Source organism: Chiloscyllium plagiosum, chromosome 25, assembly GCF_004010195.1.
Source record: "Chiloscyllium plagiosum isolate BGI_BamShark_2017 chromosome 25, ASM401019v2, whole genome shotgun sequence".
Lineage (NCBI taxonomy): Eukaryota > Metazoa > Chordata > Chondrichthyes > Orectolobiformes > Hemiscylliidae > Chiloscyllium > Chiloscyllium plagiosum.
Window position 1 is genome coordinate 46,010,925 of NC_057734.1, and position 19,107 is coordinate 46,030,031.

Here is a 19,107-nt window from a genome sequence, read left to right on the forward strand (position 1 = left end):
CTTCCGGTTGTCAGTTTCAGCTGTCCGCTGTAGTGGTTGGTATATTGGGTCCAGGTCGATGTGTTTGTTGATGGAGTTTGTGGATGAATGCCATGCCTCTAGGAATTCCCTGGCTGTCCTCTGTCTGGCTTGCCCTATGATAGTAGTGTTGTCCCAATCGAATTCAGTTGATTGAGTTTTTTTTAAAGGAAGTAACAAAGAGGATTGATGAGGGCAGAGCGGTAGATGTGATCCGTGGGAGACTGGTTAGCAAGGTTAGATCTCATGGAATACTGGGGGAACTAGCCATTTGGATACAGGACTGGCTCAAAGGTAGAAGACAGAGGGTGGTGGTGGAGGGTTGTTTTGCAGACTGGAGGCCTGTGACCAGTGGAGTGCCACAAGGATCGGTGCTAGGTCCTCTCCTTTTTGTCATTTACATAAATGATTTGGATGTGAGCATAACAGGTACAGTTAGTAAATTTGCAGATGACACCAAAATTGGAGGTGTAGTGTTTAGCAAAGGAGGTTACCTCAGATTACAACAGGATCTTGATCAGATAGGCCAACGGGCTGAGAAGTGGCAGATGGAGTTTAATTCAGATACATGCGAGGTGCTGCATTTTGGGAAAGCAAATCTTAACAGGAGTTATATACTTAATGGTAAGGTCCTTGGGAGTGTTGCTGAACAAAGAGACTTTGGAGTCCAGGTTCATAGCTCCTTGAAAGTGGAGTCGCAGGAAGATAGGTATGCTTTCCTTTATTGGTCAGAGTATTGAGTACAGGAGTTGGGAGGTCATGTTGCGGCTGTACAGGACATTGGTTAAGCCACTGTTGGAATATTGTATGCAATTCTGGTCTCCTTATTGAAAAGATGTTGTGAAACTTGAAAGAGTTCAGAAAAGATTTACAAGGATGTTGCCAGGATTGGAGGATCTGAGCTATAGGAGAGATTAAACCAGCTGGGGCTGTTTTCCCTGGACCTTTAGGAGGTTGAAGGATGACCTCTTAGAGGTTTACAAAATTATGAGTGGCATGGATAGGGTAAATAGGCAAAGTCTTTTCCCTGGGGTCAGGGAGTCCAGAACTGGAGGGCCTGGGTTTAGGGCGAGAGGGGAAAGATATAAAAGAGACCTAAGGGGCAATGTCTTCACGCAGAGGGTGGTACATGTATGGAATGAGCTGCCAGAGGATGTGGTGGAGGCTGGTAAAATTGCAACATTTGGATGGGTATATAAATAGGAAGGGTTTGGAGGGATATGGGCCAGGTGCTGGCAGGTGGGACTAGATTGGGTTCGGATATCTGGTCGGCATGGACGGGTTGGACCGAAGGGTCTGTTTCCATGCTATACATCTATGACTCTGACTCTCAAATGCCATTCAGTATAAGATGACTTGAAAATGACCATCCTGGTTAACAGACTAGTAGCTACGCTTGTGATTTGGGACACTATTGGCACTATGCTGGCAACAGGGGTGACAGGGTCATCCTCACATGAAACTGACACCAGATATTCCACAAGTCGAAGAGGTAGTCATGTGGCAATGAGGATTTGCATATCATTGTACTATTGTAAATTTAATCCTGGATTTGCATCAATATTAATCTGAATTTGGCAAACATATGCTGCAACTGCTGAACAATGTTTGCCAACTGATTTCCAAACCCTTTACTACAGACTTGGACCAAACGTATACCAAAAAGCTGAACTTCAGAGAGGGAGTGTATGAGACAACATTTGACAGATTATGACATCAAAAAGCCCTAGCAAAACCAGTCAAGGAGAATTAAAGGAGAAATTCTGATGATTAGAGTGTGATTAACACAATAGAAGATGGTGGTGGACGTTGCAGGTTAATCATTTCAGTCCCAGGATATCACTGCAGACATTCTTCAAGATAATGCCCTCGGCCCGACATTCTTCAGCTACTTTATCAATGGTCTCCTTTCCAACATAAGGTCAGAAAAGTGTCACTTGCAATTCCTCAGTCCATGATGTTAATGCACAACAGCTAGAACATACCCAGGTTTGAGTTGATAATAGCAAATAACATTCATGTCACAAGTGCCAGGCAATGACCAACTCTAGTGACAATGATTTAACCATTGCCCAATGATATTCAATGGCATTACCAGAATCTGACACTATCGACATCCTGGAGGGCTCCACTGATCAGAAACTGAGCTGCCCCAACAAATACTGTGCCTGTAAAAGCAAATCAGAGGCTAGGAATTCTGCACTGAATAATTCAACTCAAAGCCAGTCCACTATCCAAAATAACTCAGCCATTTGGATTACGTTTTGGGCATGAGGTGACAGGACCACTGAAACTAGAGAAATTAATACATCAGAGTTCAGAAACCATACATTTGGACTATGTAAAATTTTAGACAAAGATTAAATAGAGTAGGTGAGTTGGATACACAGCATTTGAAAGTAGCATAGCAAGTGATGAAACAGACAAGTCAAAAATTTGTAATTTTGCTAGTAGTGATAAAGAGTTAGCATTAGTCCCAGTGGCAGAGGAACCTTTAAAAGAACAAGGATTAGTGGGCCTTAAAATCAAAAGAAGAGAGTGAGGTGAATTATTTGATAAGAATGCCAGATAGAAAGAAATCTCAAAGTGTCATGTGAATATGCTCAAGGTATTTGATAAGGAAAGAAAGAGGAGAACGCCTTACTGGTTACAATCCAGAGGGAAAAACCAAGCTCCGATGATTCGGAATTGGACATTCCTCAAATTAAGTTGGACAATGAGGAAGTTCTCAAAAATTGGGATAAATTGAGTTACCTTCCAGAAGAAAATCAAACTGTCCTGAAAGAATTATTACAATCACATGGGGAGATATACGGGAAAAAGCTGGGAAGTCATCTAACTACATATGTTACAGATATATGGTCCAACTAAGCAACATCCTAATTAACTTAACCCTCAAGTTGGCACAGATTCACTAAGAGTGATTGCATGCTTAAAGGTAATTTAATCAAAATGGGTTGCAGCAAATATAGCTCACCCATAGTAACGATGCCAATAACTGCATGTGGACTAGTGCAAAGTGAATGCAGTTACAAAATCTGATTCATATTCTATTCCATGTTTGGAAGACTGTACTGAGGTGGTGGGACAAGCAACTTTATTTCACAGTTGGTCTTTCCCAAAGAATACTGAAAGGTACCTTTATCCCAAGGAGTAAAGAAAATTCCTGCTTCCATTACATTCAGTGGACGATATCAGGTCAAAGTCATGCCATTTGGTCCAAAACTATAGAAGGCATAGATTTAGGGTGAGGGGGGGGGGGAATTTAAAAAGGACTTAAGAGGCAACATTTTCACAGAGGGCTGTGCATGTATAGAATGAGCTACCAGAGAAAGTGGAGAGGCTGTTGTAATTACATTTAAAAGGCATCTGAATGGGTACACGAATAGCAAGGATTTAGAGGGAAAGGACCTAGTGCTGGCAAATGGGAGTAGATTAGGTTAGGACATCTGGTTGGTATGGACAAATTGGATTAAAGGGTCTGTTTTGGTGCTGTACATCTCTAATACTCCAAGTGCAGAATATTTCAGTGCAGAGGATTGTCAGAAGGCACTTGAGCGTGAAAACTGTTAACCACTGTCCCAGTGTCAGATATACTGAATTACACAAAGCCATTCAAAGTGACTATCTATGCAAGTGATGTGGGTATTGGTGCTGTACTCTTGCAAGACGACAACAAAAAGATAGAAAGACCTATTGGGTTTTTTCCCCAGAAAACTGAGTAGTTATCAACACAAATATTCCACAATTGAGATGACCTGGAGTTTGGTATTGTTGCAATATTTATATTGCCATTAAAGTGACAGACAACAGTAAATTTCTGATCATGACCCATTAACTTTTGTGGAAAAATTTAAGAATAAAAATTCCAGTCTGTTTCAACGGAGATTACTACAAACATTAAATCTGAAAGTTATACATGTGGTATAACAGGGCGAGAAAACAATTGCCAAAACGCAACTCAACTTTGGAAAAGGAAGACAGTGGTGGGGGGGAAAAAAAAACACAAATGGCCTGTAATAATGAATGTTTGCATACTTAGAGTCAATGTAATGTATAGGTACTGTAGTGAATGAGCAGCATAAAATTAAAGGTTTGAAAAACAAAGCCATCTTTGTACATTCATGGTATTTTTTTAAAAAGGGAGGAAGATGTGACAATACTAGGGCTTTAAGAGGTGCATTTTATTTTTTTTAAAATAAGAAAAAATTAAAGATGAGGTGTCAAACAGTTGGCTCAAAGCCGATAAACAGCTCGAGAAGCCGGGGCTTTTTTTTAAAAAAATGGTTGGAATAATAAAGCCTAAATGGGTTGGATCAAACCACAGAACCAGGATTTTTAGTTTTACCTTTCTTCAGTTGCTGGAATCTTGAAGCTGGATGTGGAAACTTTTATTCCTCTGTTACCGCAAAAAATCTAGGGTTCTCTTCCTACTGCTAGAATGGCATGAGACAATCTAGTTTACCAAATTTGCCTTTGCCAAGGGTGCACTTATGAGAGGTTACTATATTAGAACAGTTAATTAGCGTTAATAAATACAGGTACGCAATCCTTTACCTGAAACTCAGGGCCAGCTGATTTTTGGAGTTTTTCAGATTTCAGAATGTGATAATTTAACAGTGAAATAAAAATCTTACCGTGCCAAAAGCCTTCTTCACTGCCCTGTCTACCTGTAACTCCACTTTCAGTGAACTGTGAACCTGAACTCCAAGGTGCCTCTGTTCTGCTACACTCCTTAAGGCCCTACCATTCACCATGAAACTCCTACCTTGATTTGACTTTCCAAAATGCAAGACCTCATTCTTACCTAGAGGAACTTCAATTATCCGAAGGACATGGTGAGGGAGTATTTCATTAAGATAACCAAATGCCAGATACCCATTAGCCAAGCAGTGGGACCTTGCAATCTTGTACAGGTAATCCAAAATTCGGTTAATCGATGCCAGATAATTGAGGCTCCTCTGTTTTAAACTCCATTTGTCAACCCACTCCCCCTGCTGATCAAGGTCCTGCTACAATTTCTGATAACCTTCCTCACTGTCCATGATACTGCCTGTCATCAGCAAACTTACTCATCATGCTCTGTACATTCTCATCCAAATCAGTGATACAGATAACGAACAGTAATAGGCCCAGCTTCGACCAGAGGCACTCCAGTAGTTACTAGAAAGATATACGGACATTGGAGAAAAAAAAAGGTTGATACCAGGTAAAGAGGGACTCTCCTATACAAAGATCCAATAAGTCAGGTCTGTACTCATTAGAATTACAAAAAATGAGGGGCAGCTTTATTGAGACATACAAGATTCTTAGGGGACTTTATATAGTACATACAGAAAGGTTATTTGGCCTTAGAGAATCTAGGACCAAGAGGGCATTATCTCAGAACAAGAGATTTTAAGTCAGAATTATCTGAGGATGGTGAATCTGTGGAATTCTTTATTGCAGAGGACTGTTGAGGCAGAGTCATTAAGCATATTCAAGGCTGAGACAGGTTTTTAACCAATAAAGATATCAAGGATTTTGAGAACAGGCAAGAAAGTAGAGGTGAGGATTATCAAAACAGCCACCATCTCATCGATGGTGAAGCAGACTCAATTAATTGCTATTATATCTATACTAATCTGTTATATTGCCTTTTTGCCCCGCTTCAGCTTGCCTCTTAAAACTCTTCTGTGCTATTTGTTCCCCAACGGTTTAACTTTTGCTGGTTCTGCCTCTCTTTCACTTGTTATGAAACATCTTCTACTCATTTGGCAGTCAAAATCTTGGAAACTGCCAAAAAGGAGACATGCTACTGAAGATTTCATCTTGCACTTAAGACAGAATACCAACTTTATAAAAAGGTATGATTCATACTGCATGAAAAGCACATTACTGATTGGTCCAGGCACTGTCATGGAGAATGCATCTGGGAATACTTACCCACAATCTTTTGTTTAAATTTTAAAAAGGCAAGTCAAGTCTGGTTGAAACATTGCATACTGAATTCACAGAGGAACAGTGACCCCCAACCTTTTATTTAGTTGAAGCAATGCACTTTTTTTCAATAAATTCCCTTTTCCTGCAGGGCTCTACGCAAGTTTATGCAGCCTTTAAATGAGGCACAGTACAAGCTTAAACTGGTTGCTAGCATATTCTTGATACATTCTGGATTGATGACTAAGTGCTGTCCAATCTCAGATCATTAATTTGGACACGAATTCTGCAAGCACATACTAATTAACTTTAGTCAGTATGCTCTTGTTGGGAACAGATAGAGATATGCCATGTGAATATACTGCACCAATCATTGGGAGGTTTGGCCCGTGTATGTGGCATATCACAGACCATAATATTTGCATATCACATTTGTATGCTCGTTAGAATGCCTTTAATGAGAAATCGTTGAGTCTTGCCCCTGGCCCAACCATCTTCAGCTACTTCAACACTGACCTACCCTCCACGATCAGGTCAAAAGTGGGGACATTCACTAATAATCACACCACGTTCAGCACCATTCACAACAATTCAGATCCTGAAGCAGTGTCCAAAACCCATGTTTGAGCTGACAAGTGGCAAGTAACGTTTGCACTACATTTCCAGGTAATGACTATTTCCAACAAGACCGATTCTAACTATCACCCTTACAGTTGATGGTATTACCACCATGGCTGAATTCCCCTGCGAGTTACCATTGACCATAAACTGAGCTGGCCGAAAAATATCAATACTGTGACTGCAGGGGCAAATCAAAGGCGACACATTCTGCACGAGTAACTTACCTTCTGTCTGCCCACCATCTACAAGGCACAAGTCAGGACCGTGACGGGATATTGTCCACTTGCCTAGGTGAGTGTAGCATGATACAATCCAAAACAAAGCAGGCCAACTGATGGATTGGGAATGTGGTGCCAATCACACCCTCCATCAACACTCCGTATCAGCTCTAAATACTAGTTACAAGATAAATCGCAAACATTCACCAAGGCTCCTAAAGATAGACCTTCCAGACCCTCAACTACCATCTGGAAGGATGATACAATGGGAGCCCTACATGTTAGTTCCCCTCAAAGCCACGCATCTGACTTAGAAGTAGATCACTGTTCCTTCAGTGTTCCAGAATCAAAATTCAGGAACTCCTTCCTAATAGCATTGTGGATCTACCTACACTGAGTAGTCTGCAGCATTTCAAAAGGCAGCCCACCATCACCCTCTAAGGCAACTCAGGGAACATTCTTGTTCCAGTTCCACTGTAGATCCATAATTAATAGGAAAAGAAGTAGGCTGTTCAGCTTCTTGAGCCTGCCGTGCTATTTAATAGGATCATGGCTGATCAGATATTCCTCATGGCCTCTTGCCTGCCCATTACCTTTACTGGTCAGGAATCTCTCAGTCTTAAAAGCATACACATGGACTCTGCCCCTACAGCTCTGTAGCATAGACCTCCAAACACAATCTTCAGAGAAGAAATTCCTCACCTCAGTCTTAAATTGGCATCTCTTAGTTCTGAGAAGTCTTTATTGTATGCCTTTTGGCCCTAGGTTCTGCCATGAGGCAAAACCCATATGATTCAGTGAGATTACTCACTGAAGTTTAAAAATGTTTACCGTTTGCTCATAAGAAATCTCTCCATACCAAGGATCATCCTTGTGAATCTTTCCTGAACTATCTCCAATGGAACTACTTTGTTACTTTGCCTTAAAACAATGGGATCAAAACTCAGTACTGCAGACGTGGCCTCACCAGCACTTCATATGAAGTGCTTTTACTCTTACTTCAACCCCCTTGAAATAAAGATCAACATTCCATTAGCTTTCCTGACTGCCTTCTGCACCTGTATGCCAGCTTTGAATTGTGCACAGGTACCACACACTCCTCCCTCCCTCCCCCCCACCTCAAATCTGTGCTTCAGTTTTCGACAAATTTCAGTTTCAAAATGAACTACTTCACATTTTCAGATTATGCCAACTTTCTCCCCCCCCACTCACTTATCAGTATCGCTCTAAACTGTTTGTATCCCTCTCTCAACTTGCCTTTCCACCTATTTGGGTCATCTGCAATTATGGCTACATAGTATATTTGCTTCCTTCCTCCATTAATACAAGTCATTAATATATTGTAAAGATATGTGCTCCAATATGCTCCCTACAGTCCTGGAGACAATAGCATTAATAAAAGTTTAATTGTGGCTCACATTAAAAACTAATCAATTTAAATAGCTAAGTGGACAACACATCTGCAGTAAGGAACATTTTTACCAATGTCAAAGTAACAAATGTTGAAGAACAAGCAAAATGATTATTGAAAAAGAGTTAAATAGAAAGCTATTATTCCAAGACCAATCAAGTTCAACTTCTCCATTGCTCCTTGATTGTAATTTTGTCCAGTGTCAAAGGCTTTTATCTTCAAAAGGAATAAAATATTAAAAACTGTATTCTCCAATTCATAAAAGCCATCAAATAAACCCATTGCTTTGGCAATTTAACAGTATGTCAACTACGTAGGGTGCTTGCCCAATTCAAATGAGAAATTAATAATTTGCAAAATTAGTTAACAGAAAAAGGGAGAGAATGAATTAATGATTCTACAGTTAGAGATTAGTACTGAACTCCCCTTTGTTCAACAGCAGATACATTCCAACGGCTTGAGCATACCATAATATTTTGTCACTGAAGCTAGAAAATGTTAGAAATTTGTTATAGTACAAGTGCACCAAGAATCATTAAAATGAAATTAAACAATACAATAAAAATGCTCTCTTCCTGTCAAAGGAGATTTTATGTAAAGCAAATTATCCAATTAAAATGTTGCAAGTTTTAATCATAGCTTAAGAAATTCTTGTGCACTTGTTCTAACTGGATCATATACAAGATAAGGCCACGCAAGTGCACAATCATGCTTGGTCACAAAACTATGACCAATTGTACCCCTCAACTTCATTTTCCTCTCCACCTATCTTGCATCCTTTGACTTTCCCTAAAATCAATTCATCTTGGCCTTGACCATACTTTGTCCAGTCTAAATGGCTTGCTCCTAATCTTAGAATATAGTTCTGGACTCTCCAGTCAAGGAAAACAACTTGACAACAGTACAGTAATGCTGAGAAGTCCAATGCCAAACTGAAAGCTGCACTGCAATAATACGACTGTAAACCTGCACACTTTTTTCTTTAAATTAAAAGGAGGGAAGGAACCCTTGTAGAGAATTTGCATTTTTTCAAAATCAACAAATGAATCATCTTAATTAAGATAAGTCCAGCCAAAAGCAGTCAAGTTCACCTTCAACAATGACAGATGGCCTCAAATTACAGCCTTAGGGCCAACAACTTCTCTACTTATACAAGTGTTATGTAGCATTCACAACTGCTTGATACCACTACACTCTACCACTTGATAATACCAAGAGCAGAGCTCATGTGGTTAATCATGCAGAATATAGCATTAAACAGGAAGCAGGAACATATTAGTTTTCATTTCATATGCAGGATAGGTGGCTTATGATGAGTGAATTATAAAAAAAAAATCGAAAGTATCTCCAAAATTATACATATCAAAAATCTGAGTTTTTGAAAAACCCTCTTGCTGATGCTATATATCCTTTATAGCTATTTGTAATGCTCCACTAATGATTAAGAAAGTACTTGAAGCTTGAAAGAGGGTGTAATCAAATTCAGGGTTTAGAAAATAAGCTCTGATCCATGGAATAATATTCTGATCTTCAGACTATTTTGGATTTTATTGCATTTTATTAAAAAGTGAAACTTCAGCATGTTAATAAGGGAGAAACTCAGAAGCAAAAATATTTGTGGTTTTTAAACTAGTAATGTTTATAGAAACAGATTTGCATTTGGTGTTTAGCTCTTACGAAGCAGATAAAGCACTGCAGAAACCACTGACAGATCAGACAAAGGAAGAGTCAGAAACATTTGAAACATCCCAATGTATCCCACCTCAACTACTGGCACCAGAGATTGAGGTTTTTCATTAAACATTTCTTAGCAAAGCAGCTAAACCTCTTAGTGACCATTTGTCTCAAATTCATAGGAACAAACAGAATGCACACAGTTAATGAAATCTGAATGCAAATACAATGAGAATGCCTGAGCTAAAGGTGCATTCGGAACAGTGTCTGGGCTAATGTAGCATTTGTAATTGGAAAAACAGTTATCTACAGTACTTACCCTGTTCAACTGCAAGTCCTTTGAAATTGCACATGTGAAGCTTACCTTTGACAAATCAGGGAAAAATTGATTGCATACTTAATTGAAAATCTTAATTGGACGCAAAACCAGTTTAATAAAATAAATCCCTCTTAATCAGATTGGATCATTCTCTAATGATTGCATCTAATTAAAAGTTCCTTCTAAGATATTAATTTGTGTATTAAACTTCTTTATGTAAACATAAATAACAACTCCCCCAAGTGGGAGCTGGAAAATGGTTTTACGCTGAGGGTTAGGGTTAAATTGGAATAATAATGATTTGTTTGTGTTAAGGTGTGAATTAGTCTCAATCTGTTCAAAATTGATAAACTAAAAAAGGTGAACCTTGTGGCCTGAAATTGCAAACCAAATTACCATGAGATAATAAAAGAATTTTAAGTGCCTTGGTTAAAATAGGTCAGAATTGACCAAAATCTGGCCCAAAATGGCAGGAAACTTTTTTTGGGCACACTAAGCTTTGTTACTACTTCAAGATCAAATTTCATAAAGCCAGCATGATGTGTACACATTTTAGTGCCATGCAACCACAATAATAATACACAGACAGAAGCCATTTGATCAGTTATGACGCTGAAAAATACATTCTCTTGCTCCATCTCTTGAGAATCCAGCAAGGGCAAAATAGCTCACCTCAGCATCTGCTATCAAAACTCTTCAGAATCTTATTTGTTTCAATGATCTCACCTCGCCGTATTCTAAAATCCCAAAAATACAAGTCCATTCTATGCAGTCCTTCCTCATTAGAAGGAGCATCTAATACCAGGAATTAGTACAGTGATTTTTTTTTTACTGCACCCAAGGCAAGCTGTATTTTTCAGGAGATATGGAGACCAAAATTGCATGCACTACTTTAGGTATGGCTCCAAAAGGCCTGTACAACTGCTCCAAACATTATTGTACTCTGAACACATGGCAATAAAGGTTAACATGGTATTTACATTCCAAACAGTTAGCTTGCAAGCATCGGAAATATGTTACTTGAACAATGATACCCAAATCCTCGGAACACACATTTAGGAGCTTTGCACCATTTAAAAAGATTCTCCTTTCTAAATTTCCTATCAAAGTGAAAATGCTCAAACTTCTCCATGTTATACTACAGCTGCCATTTACTTGTCTAAATCCATTTGCATGCGTCTTCTTCAAAGCTTACTTGACTACCTTGTTTTGCATTATGAGCAAACATTAAATCTGTTTGTACTGGTTGCTAAAAATGTGCCACAACTGAGGCCCAGGCACTCAAATTCTTGCAGCATGCCATTGATAACAGCCCATTCCTCCCAACTATTAACCAATCCTCACTTATGCTATTATCCATGACCTCTAAATAACAATTGCTCACGGTCAATGCCTTTTGAAGCAACTATTTGTTAGCACTTTTAAGTTAATGCAACATACTAAGGCGTTTCACAGGGGAATTGAGAAACAATATGTGGTGGGGGGAGGGGCGTTTTAAAAAATTTTTCAATGGAATGCAGATTTACTGATAATCATTCTGGTTTTGGTTGATAGCTTCCTTCCGACTCAGTTATAAATTCTCCCTTTCAAAATCTCTTCTACTCTCCCATCCACCACCCACCCGACCTCCACTTTTAGTTCAAATCTCTACTTATAATATCAGCCCTTGGCGAATACCAATGCAAAGTACTCATGAGGACCTCAACCATTTGCTCTGGTTCCTTGCATAAATTCCCCTTGTCCTTGAGTGGATGTACCCATTTCCTAGCTACCCTCTTGCTCAATGAGTGTATACAATACCTTGGGATTCTCCTTAAACCTACTTGTCAAGGACATTGATCATAGTGACATACAACAGTCATCACAATTTTAAATTTTTAAAACAGTTATGGATAAGGAAAGACTGGGAGAAAGTGAGGTCTGCAGATGCTGGAGATCAAAGTTGAAACTTTATTGCTGGAACAGCACAGCAGGTCAGGCAGCATCCAGGGAACAGGAGATTCGACGTTTCGGGCACAGGCCCTTCTTCAGGAATGAGCAGAGAGTGTTCAGCAGGAGAAGATAAAAGGTAGGGAGGAGGGACTTGGAGGAGGGGCGTTGGAAATGTGATAGGTGGAAAGAGGTCAAGGTGAGGGTGATAGGTCGGAGTAGGATGGAGGCGGAGAGGTCAAGAAGACGACTGCAGGTCAGGAAGGCAGTGCTGGGCTGGAGGGATCCGGCTGAGACAAGGTGGGGAGAGGGGGGGGATGAAGAAACTGGTGAAGTCCAAGTTCATCCCCTGCCTCTTCGTAGGGTATGTGGAACAATCCATCTTCCGCAACTACACTGGCCCCACCCCCCCATCTTTTCCTTCGCTACATTGATGACTGTATCGGCGCTACCTCGTGCTCCCACGAGGAGATTGAACAGTTCATCCACTACACTAACACCTTCCACCCCGACCTCAAATTCACCTGGACAGTCCCGGACTCCTCCCTCCCCTTCCTAGACCTTTCTGTTTCTACCTCAGGCGACCGAATCAACACGGACATCTACTACAAACCAACCGACTCCCACAGCTACCTGGACTACACCTCCTCACATCCTGCCCCCTGTAAAAACGCCAATTCCTTCGTCTCCGCCGCATCTGCTCCCAGGAGGACCAGTTCAAAATACGTACAACACAGATGGCCTCCTTCTTCAAGGACCGCAATTTCCCCCCCGACATGGTCGACGGTGCCCTCCACCGCATCTCCTCCACTTCCCGCTCCTCCGCCCTTGAGCCCCGCCCCTCCAACCGCCACCAGGACAGAACCCCACTGGTCCTCACCTACCACCCCACCAATCTCCATGTACAGCGCATCATCCGCCGTCACTTCCGCCACCTCCAAACAGACCCCAGCACCAAGGATATATGGAGGATAGTGGGTTAGTGTAGTTTAGGTGGGCTTGGATCGGCGCAACATCGAGGGCCCAAGGGCCTGTACTGCGCTGTATTCTTCTATGTTCTATGTTCTATGACATCTGGAAGAGGTAATAGATGTGTATAGTCTGCAAGATATTACACAATCCATGAGGAGTGACATCTGGAAGAGGTAATAGATGTGTAACTGCTGCAAGACATTTCACAGACTATCAGGAGTGACATCTGGAAGAGGTAGTAGACATGTATTGTCTGCAAGATATTACACAGACAATCAGGCGTGACATCAGTAAGAGGTAAGAGACGTGTATAGTCTGCAAGATATTACACAGTCCTCCGACCTATCACCCTCACCTTGACCTCTTTCCACCTATCACATTTCCAACGCCCCTCCTCCAAGTCCCTCCTCCCTACCTTTTATCTTCTCCTGCTGAACACTCTCTGCTCATTCCTGAAGAAGGGCCTGTGCCCGAAACGTCGAATCTCCTGTTCCCTGGATGCTGCCTGACCTGCTGTGCTGTTCCAGCAATAAAGTTTCAACTAAGGAAAGACTGGACCTCGTGTAAAGGTGCTAAATTGAAGGCTAATTACAACCAAAGTTTGTGCGAAGATTTGTAGCTTGGGTGCTCGTTGTTGTGGTTCTGTTCGCCGAGCTGGAAGTTTTTGTTGCAAATGTTTCGTCCCCTGGCTAGGCGACATCATCAGTGCTTGGGAGCCTTCTGCAAAGAGCTTCTTTGATGTTTCCTCCGGTGTTTATAGTGGTCTGTCCCTGCCGCTTCCGGTTGTCAGTTTCAGCTGTCCGCTGTAGTGGTTGGTATATTGGGTCCAGGTCGATGTGTTTGTTGATGGAGTTTGTAGATGAATGCCATGCCTCTAGGAATTCCCTGGTTGTTCTCTGTCTGGCTTGCCCTATGATAGTAGTGTTGCCCCAGTCGAATTCATGTTGCTTGTTGTCTGCGTGTGTGGCTAAGGATAGCTGGTCGTGTCGTTTCGTGGCTAGTTGATGTTCATGTATGCAGATTGTTAGCTGTCTTCCTGTTTGTCCTATATAGTGTTTTGTGCAGTCCTTGCATGGTATTTTGTACACTACAACAGCTAATTACAACAGCATTAGGTAGGAATTGGAGGAATTAGATCAAGGTTGGCTATTTGAGGGTAAACCCACATCTGACATAGTCTTTTATAGGCCAGTTATCCGAGTTTAGGACTTGCATGCTTCTGTGAAGATAGATAAGGATGGCAAGATTAGAGAACACTGGGTGATAAGAGATAGTGAAAGTTTAGTGAAAAAGAAAAGAATGTCAGATTTGGAAACTGAAATCAGACAAGGCCCTTGAGGAACAAAGGAAGCAAAGAACTTAGGGCATCAGGAGGGCTAAAAGGGACCATAAAACATCCTTGGCAATCAGGATAAGGAGAATCCCAAGGCACTGTCTGTGTATCTTAGGAGCAATAGGGTAGCTTGGGAAAGGGTAGGTCCATTCAAGGACAAAAAGAAATGTGTATGGAGGCAGAGGAGGTCCTTAATGAGTACTTTGCATTGATATTTATCAAGGACATGGATATGTTGAAATTCTAGGGCATGTTGATATTAAGGTGGTGGTGGTGTTAGGTGGCTTTAAACGCATTAAGGTTGTTAAGACCCCAGGGCCTGATGGGATCTAACCCAGGATACTGAGTGAGGAAAGGGAGGAGATTGCTGGGGCCTTGATACAAATCTTTAGCATAGCTGAGGTCCCAGAAGACTAAATAGCCAAAGTTATTGCTTCATTTAATGGAGGGCATCCGGGATAATCCAGGAAATTATAGGCTGGTGAGCCCGAAATCAGTAGTAGGGAAATTATTGGAGACAGGATTTACTCGCATTTGGAAAAGAGTGGACTTGAAAGATAGGCAGCATGGCTTTGTCTGGTTTCAAATCTGATTTGAATTTTAAGTAATGAACATGATAAAAGCTTTTTTCAAAAAACCAGAGGGCTGTAGGTCTCTGAAATGCACTACCAGGGGAGGTGGAAGCAGATACAATTGCAAAATTTAACAGACATGAACAGGCAGGGAATAGAGGGATACAGACCATTTTCAGGCAGATGAGATTACTCCAGAATAACATTGTCAGCTTAGACCTGTCTCTATGATGTCCTGTTCCATGAGGGTAGCACAGTAAATGTAGTCTACATGAACTTTACTAAAATATTGACACGGTTCTATATGGTAGGCCAGTCGAGAAGATTAAGTTGCAGGAGACCAAGGAGAATTGGCAAGGTGGACTTAATTGCCATGGTCGTAGAAGTCAAGAGGATAGTTTGGGGGAGGGGCGGAATGTGTTTCCAACTGGAGGTCTATGACCAGTGGCCACAAGGATGACTGCCAGGACATCTGTTATTTGTTAATTTGTATGGTTGAAAATGTAAGTAGGAGAAAGTGAGGACTGCAGATGCTGGAGATCAGAGCTGAAAATGTGTTGCTGGAAAAGCACAGGTCAGGCAGCATCCAAGGAGCAGGAGAATCGACGTTTCGGGAAACAGCCTGAAGAAGGGCTCATGCCCGAAATGTTGATTATCCTGCTGCTTGGATACTGCCTGACCTGTTGCGCTTTTCCAGCAACACTTTCAGCTCTGAAAATGTAAGTAGTCTGATTATATTTGCAGAGGACAAACTTTGGTGGAATTGCAAATAGTGGGGAAGGTTGTCAAAGAATATAGCAAGATATAGATCAGTTGAAACGCTGGGTGGAGAAATAGCATATGGAGTTTAATACAGACATACAAAGAATGCAAGAGGAAAGTATACTGTAAATGGCAGGACCTTTAGGAACATTGAAATACAGATGGATTTAGGGTGGAAGTCTGAAAGCTGCAAGTGGATCATCAGATAAAACCATATGTTTGCCCTTACTGGTCAGGGTATTGAGTACAGGAGTTGGTAAGTCATGTTGCAGCTTTATAAAACTTTAATCAACCACATTTGGAGTATTATAGAACATAACAGCGCAGTACAGGCCCTTCAGCCCTCTGTGTTGCACCGCCCTGTCATACTAATCTGAAGCCCATCCCACCTACACTATCCCATGTACGTCCATATTCCTGTCCAATGACGACTTAAATGCACTTAAACTTGGCGAATCTACTACTGTTGCAGGCAGAACATTCCATACTCTTACTAAGGGAACTACCTCTGACATCTGTCTTATACCTATCTCCCCTCACTTTAAAGTTGTGTCCCCTCATGTTTGCCGTCCCCATACTTGGAAAAAGGCTCTCCCTGTCCACCCTATCTAACCCTCCAATTATCTTGTATGTATCTATTAAGTCACCTCTCAACCTCCTTCTCTCATAAGAGCCTCAAAGTCCTCAGCCTTCCCTCGTAAGACATTCCTTCCATACCAGGCAACATCCTAGTAAATCTCCTCTGCACCCTTTCCAAAGCTTCCACATAATGCGATGACCAGAACTGTACACAATACTCCAAGTGTGGCCATACCAGAGCTTTGTACAGCTGCAGCATAACCTCCTGGTTCCGGAACTCAATCCCTCTATTAATACAGGCCAAAACACTATGCCTTCTTAACAACCCTGTCAATCTGGGTGGCAACTTTCAGGGATCTGTGTACATGACATCTGCACTTCCAAGAATCTTACCATTAGCCCAGTACTTTGCATTCTGATTACTCCATCCAAAGTGTATCACCTCACACTTGTCCACATTAAACTCCATTTGCCACCCCTCAGCCCAGCTCTGCATTCTGTGTCTCTTTGCAACCTACTACATTCTTAGTCACTATCTACAACTCCACCGACCTTCGTGTAGTCTGCAAATTTACTAACCCACCCTAAGCCCTTATCCAGGTCATTTATAGAACTGGCGAACAGCAGTGGACCCAGCACCGACCCTTGCAGTACACCGCTAATAACTGGACACCAAGATGAACATGTCCCATCAACTACAACCCTCTGTTTTCTTTCAGCAAGCCAATTACTGATCCAAACTGCTATGTCTCCCACAATCCCATTCCTCCACATTTTGTATAATAGCCTACTATGGGGAATCTTATCGAATGCCTTGCTGAAAGAAGTTATTTTTTCCCTCTTCCTTTTTCACACCTCTAAACTTAACAATATTGTCACAGTTTTCCAAATGTTCCCCTGCTGAAACATGTTCTTCATAGCCCAGAACTAGATTTCTTTGTTCATTTCTTAAGCACTATTTGGACACCATAAATTACTACATTCCCCTCTTCCTTTCAGTCAATATTAGGATACCTAAGTCGCCGCCACCACCACTATACTTTCTAGAAACGTAGAAATACCTACAAACCTCTTACAACTTCCTGCCATATTTTGGTGGCCTACCATACATACCCAGTAACACAGGTTCCCGGTTGTTCCTAGATTTTAGCTAAATAGATTGTGATCTTTGAACCTGCAAAAGCATCAGCTCTTTCTAGTGCATTACAGTATCATTGATCAATACAACCAACTCCTTTGCTGCCTTCCCCATTTTCATTGAATACATAGTTGACAGGAACATTCTATTACCTTGACAGCCAGGACTCTATTGCTGCTACTACTACATTTAAATTAAGTGTCTACTAATGCCTGCAGTTCATTAACCTTATTTTTATTACATGCACCCAAACTCATCAGCTGCCTCATTCCTCCATCTGATTAGAGTAATCCACAGATGGGACCAGTGTTTTACATTTCCCCAGTCCCCTCTGCACCTTGTATCGCTCAACAGTTCATCAGATGCTCTCATTCTGCTAAATTAGTTGAACCACCTCGTTAATCTCCCTGCCACAGCACTGATATGAAATTGTTGAGGTAAGGTCCATTTTTATTGCAATCCGTCAGACACACTGTTCCTTCAGTGTCAGTAGGTCAAATCCTAGAACCCTCCACAACGCAATAAAAGTGCATCTTCATTACAAAGACTGCCAGGCATAGAGCAATTAGGAATGAGAAATATATGCAGCCTTGATAGTGACTTCCACATCCTATGAGTGAATTTTTTAAAAATGTTTTTGCTGCAGATGTCTGACGCTTTTCCTACATTTCTCCAACCATGGGCTAAGTACACTGTCAAAGTCTGAGAAGATAACTGCTCATGCCTGCAGTACTTTCAGAACAGCCATTGTTTGTCCAAACTTTTTTCTATCATTTGTCAATCTCAGTGCAAAAAAGGAAATGCAAGTCACTAACCTTCAGGTCACAGGTGGTATTCAGCAGTAGGTTGGATGGTTTGAGATCCCGATGAAGGACATTGGCAGAGTGGATGTACTTTAACCCTCGCAGGATCTGATACAGGAAGTAACAGATATGATCATTGCTAAGATTCTGAGTCTTCAGCAATTTATACAGGTCTGTTTCCATCAGGTCCTGTACAATGTATCTGAGAACAAGTCAAGGAAACCACAAGTATTCCAACACAGCCTATGCAGTCTGTTGAAGAAAACTAAAATGGTTTTAACTATAAAATGGATTATTTTTCTGCAAAACTGTTTGCAGTGACACTATTGATCTTTTCAATGTGACTTGGTAAAACATGTCAAATGGAAAACTCTTCCCATTTACTTCAATCAACTTTTTTAAAAAAAAAAATCAGACTGCAAATCTACAGTATTGAAACCACAGAATTAAACTTCAATCCTTCAGATATCAGAGCTGTACAGCATGGAAACGGACCCTTCAGCCCAATTTACCCATGCTGATCAGATATCCGAAATTAATCTAGTTCCATTTGCCAGCATTTGGCCCATTCATATACCCATCCAGATGCCTTTTAAATGCTGTAAATGTAGCAGCCTCCACCCACCTCCCCAGCAGCTCATTCCATATATGCACCACCCTCTGCTTGAAAAGGTTGCCCCTTAGGTCCCTTTTAAAATCTTTCCCTTCTCACCCTAAACATATGACCTCTAGTTCTGGACTCTCCCAGCTCAGGGAAAATAACTTGTATATGAATAGAGTAAATGGACCTCAATTTTCTAAATCTAAGGTCACCCTCAACTTCCGATGCTCCAGAGAAA

The 19,107-nt window shown here is 41.2% G+C and overlaps 1 protein-coding gene across 1 annotated transcript in view; it reads right to left on the bottom strand.

The window, feature by feature from the left end:
- mapk1 (mitogen-activated protein kinase 1) overlaps window positions 1-19,107 on the bottom strand; it is a 42,017-nt gene that overhangs the window by 18,199 nt on the left and 4,711 nt on the right. Inside the window, exon 3 of the mRNA XM_043716083.1 lies at window positions 18,281-18,470. Within this exon, the coding sequence (XP_043572018.1) occupies window positions 18,281-18,470 (190 nt within the window). The remainder of the gene's footprint in view (window positions 1-18,280; window positions 18,471-19,107) is intronic.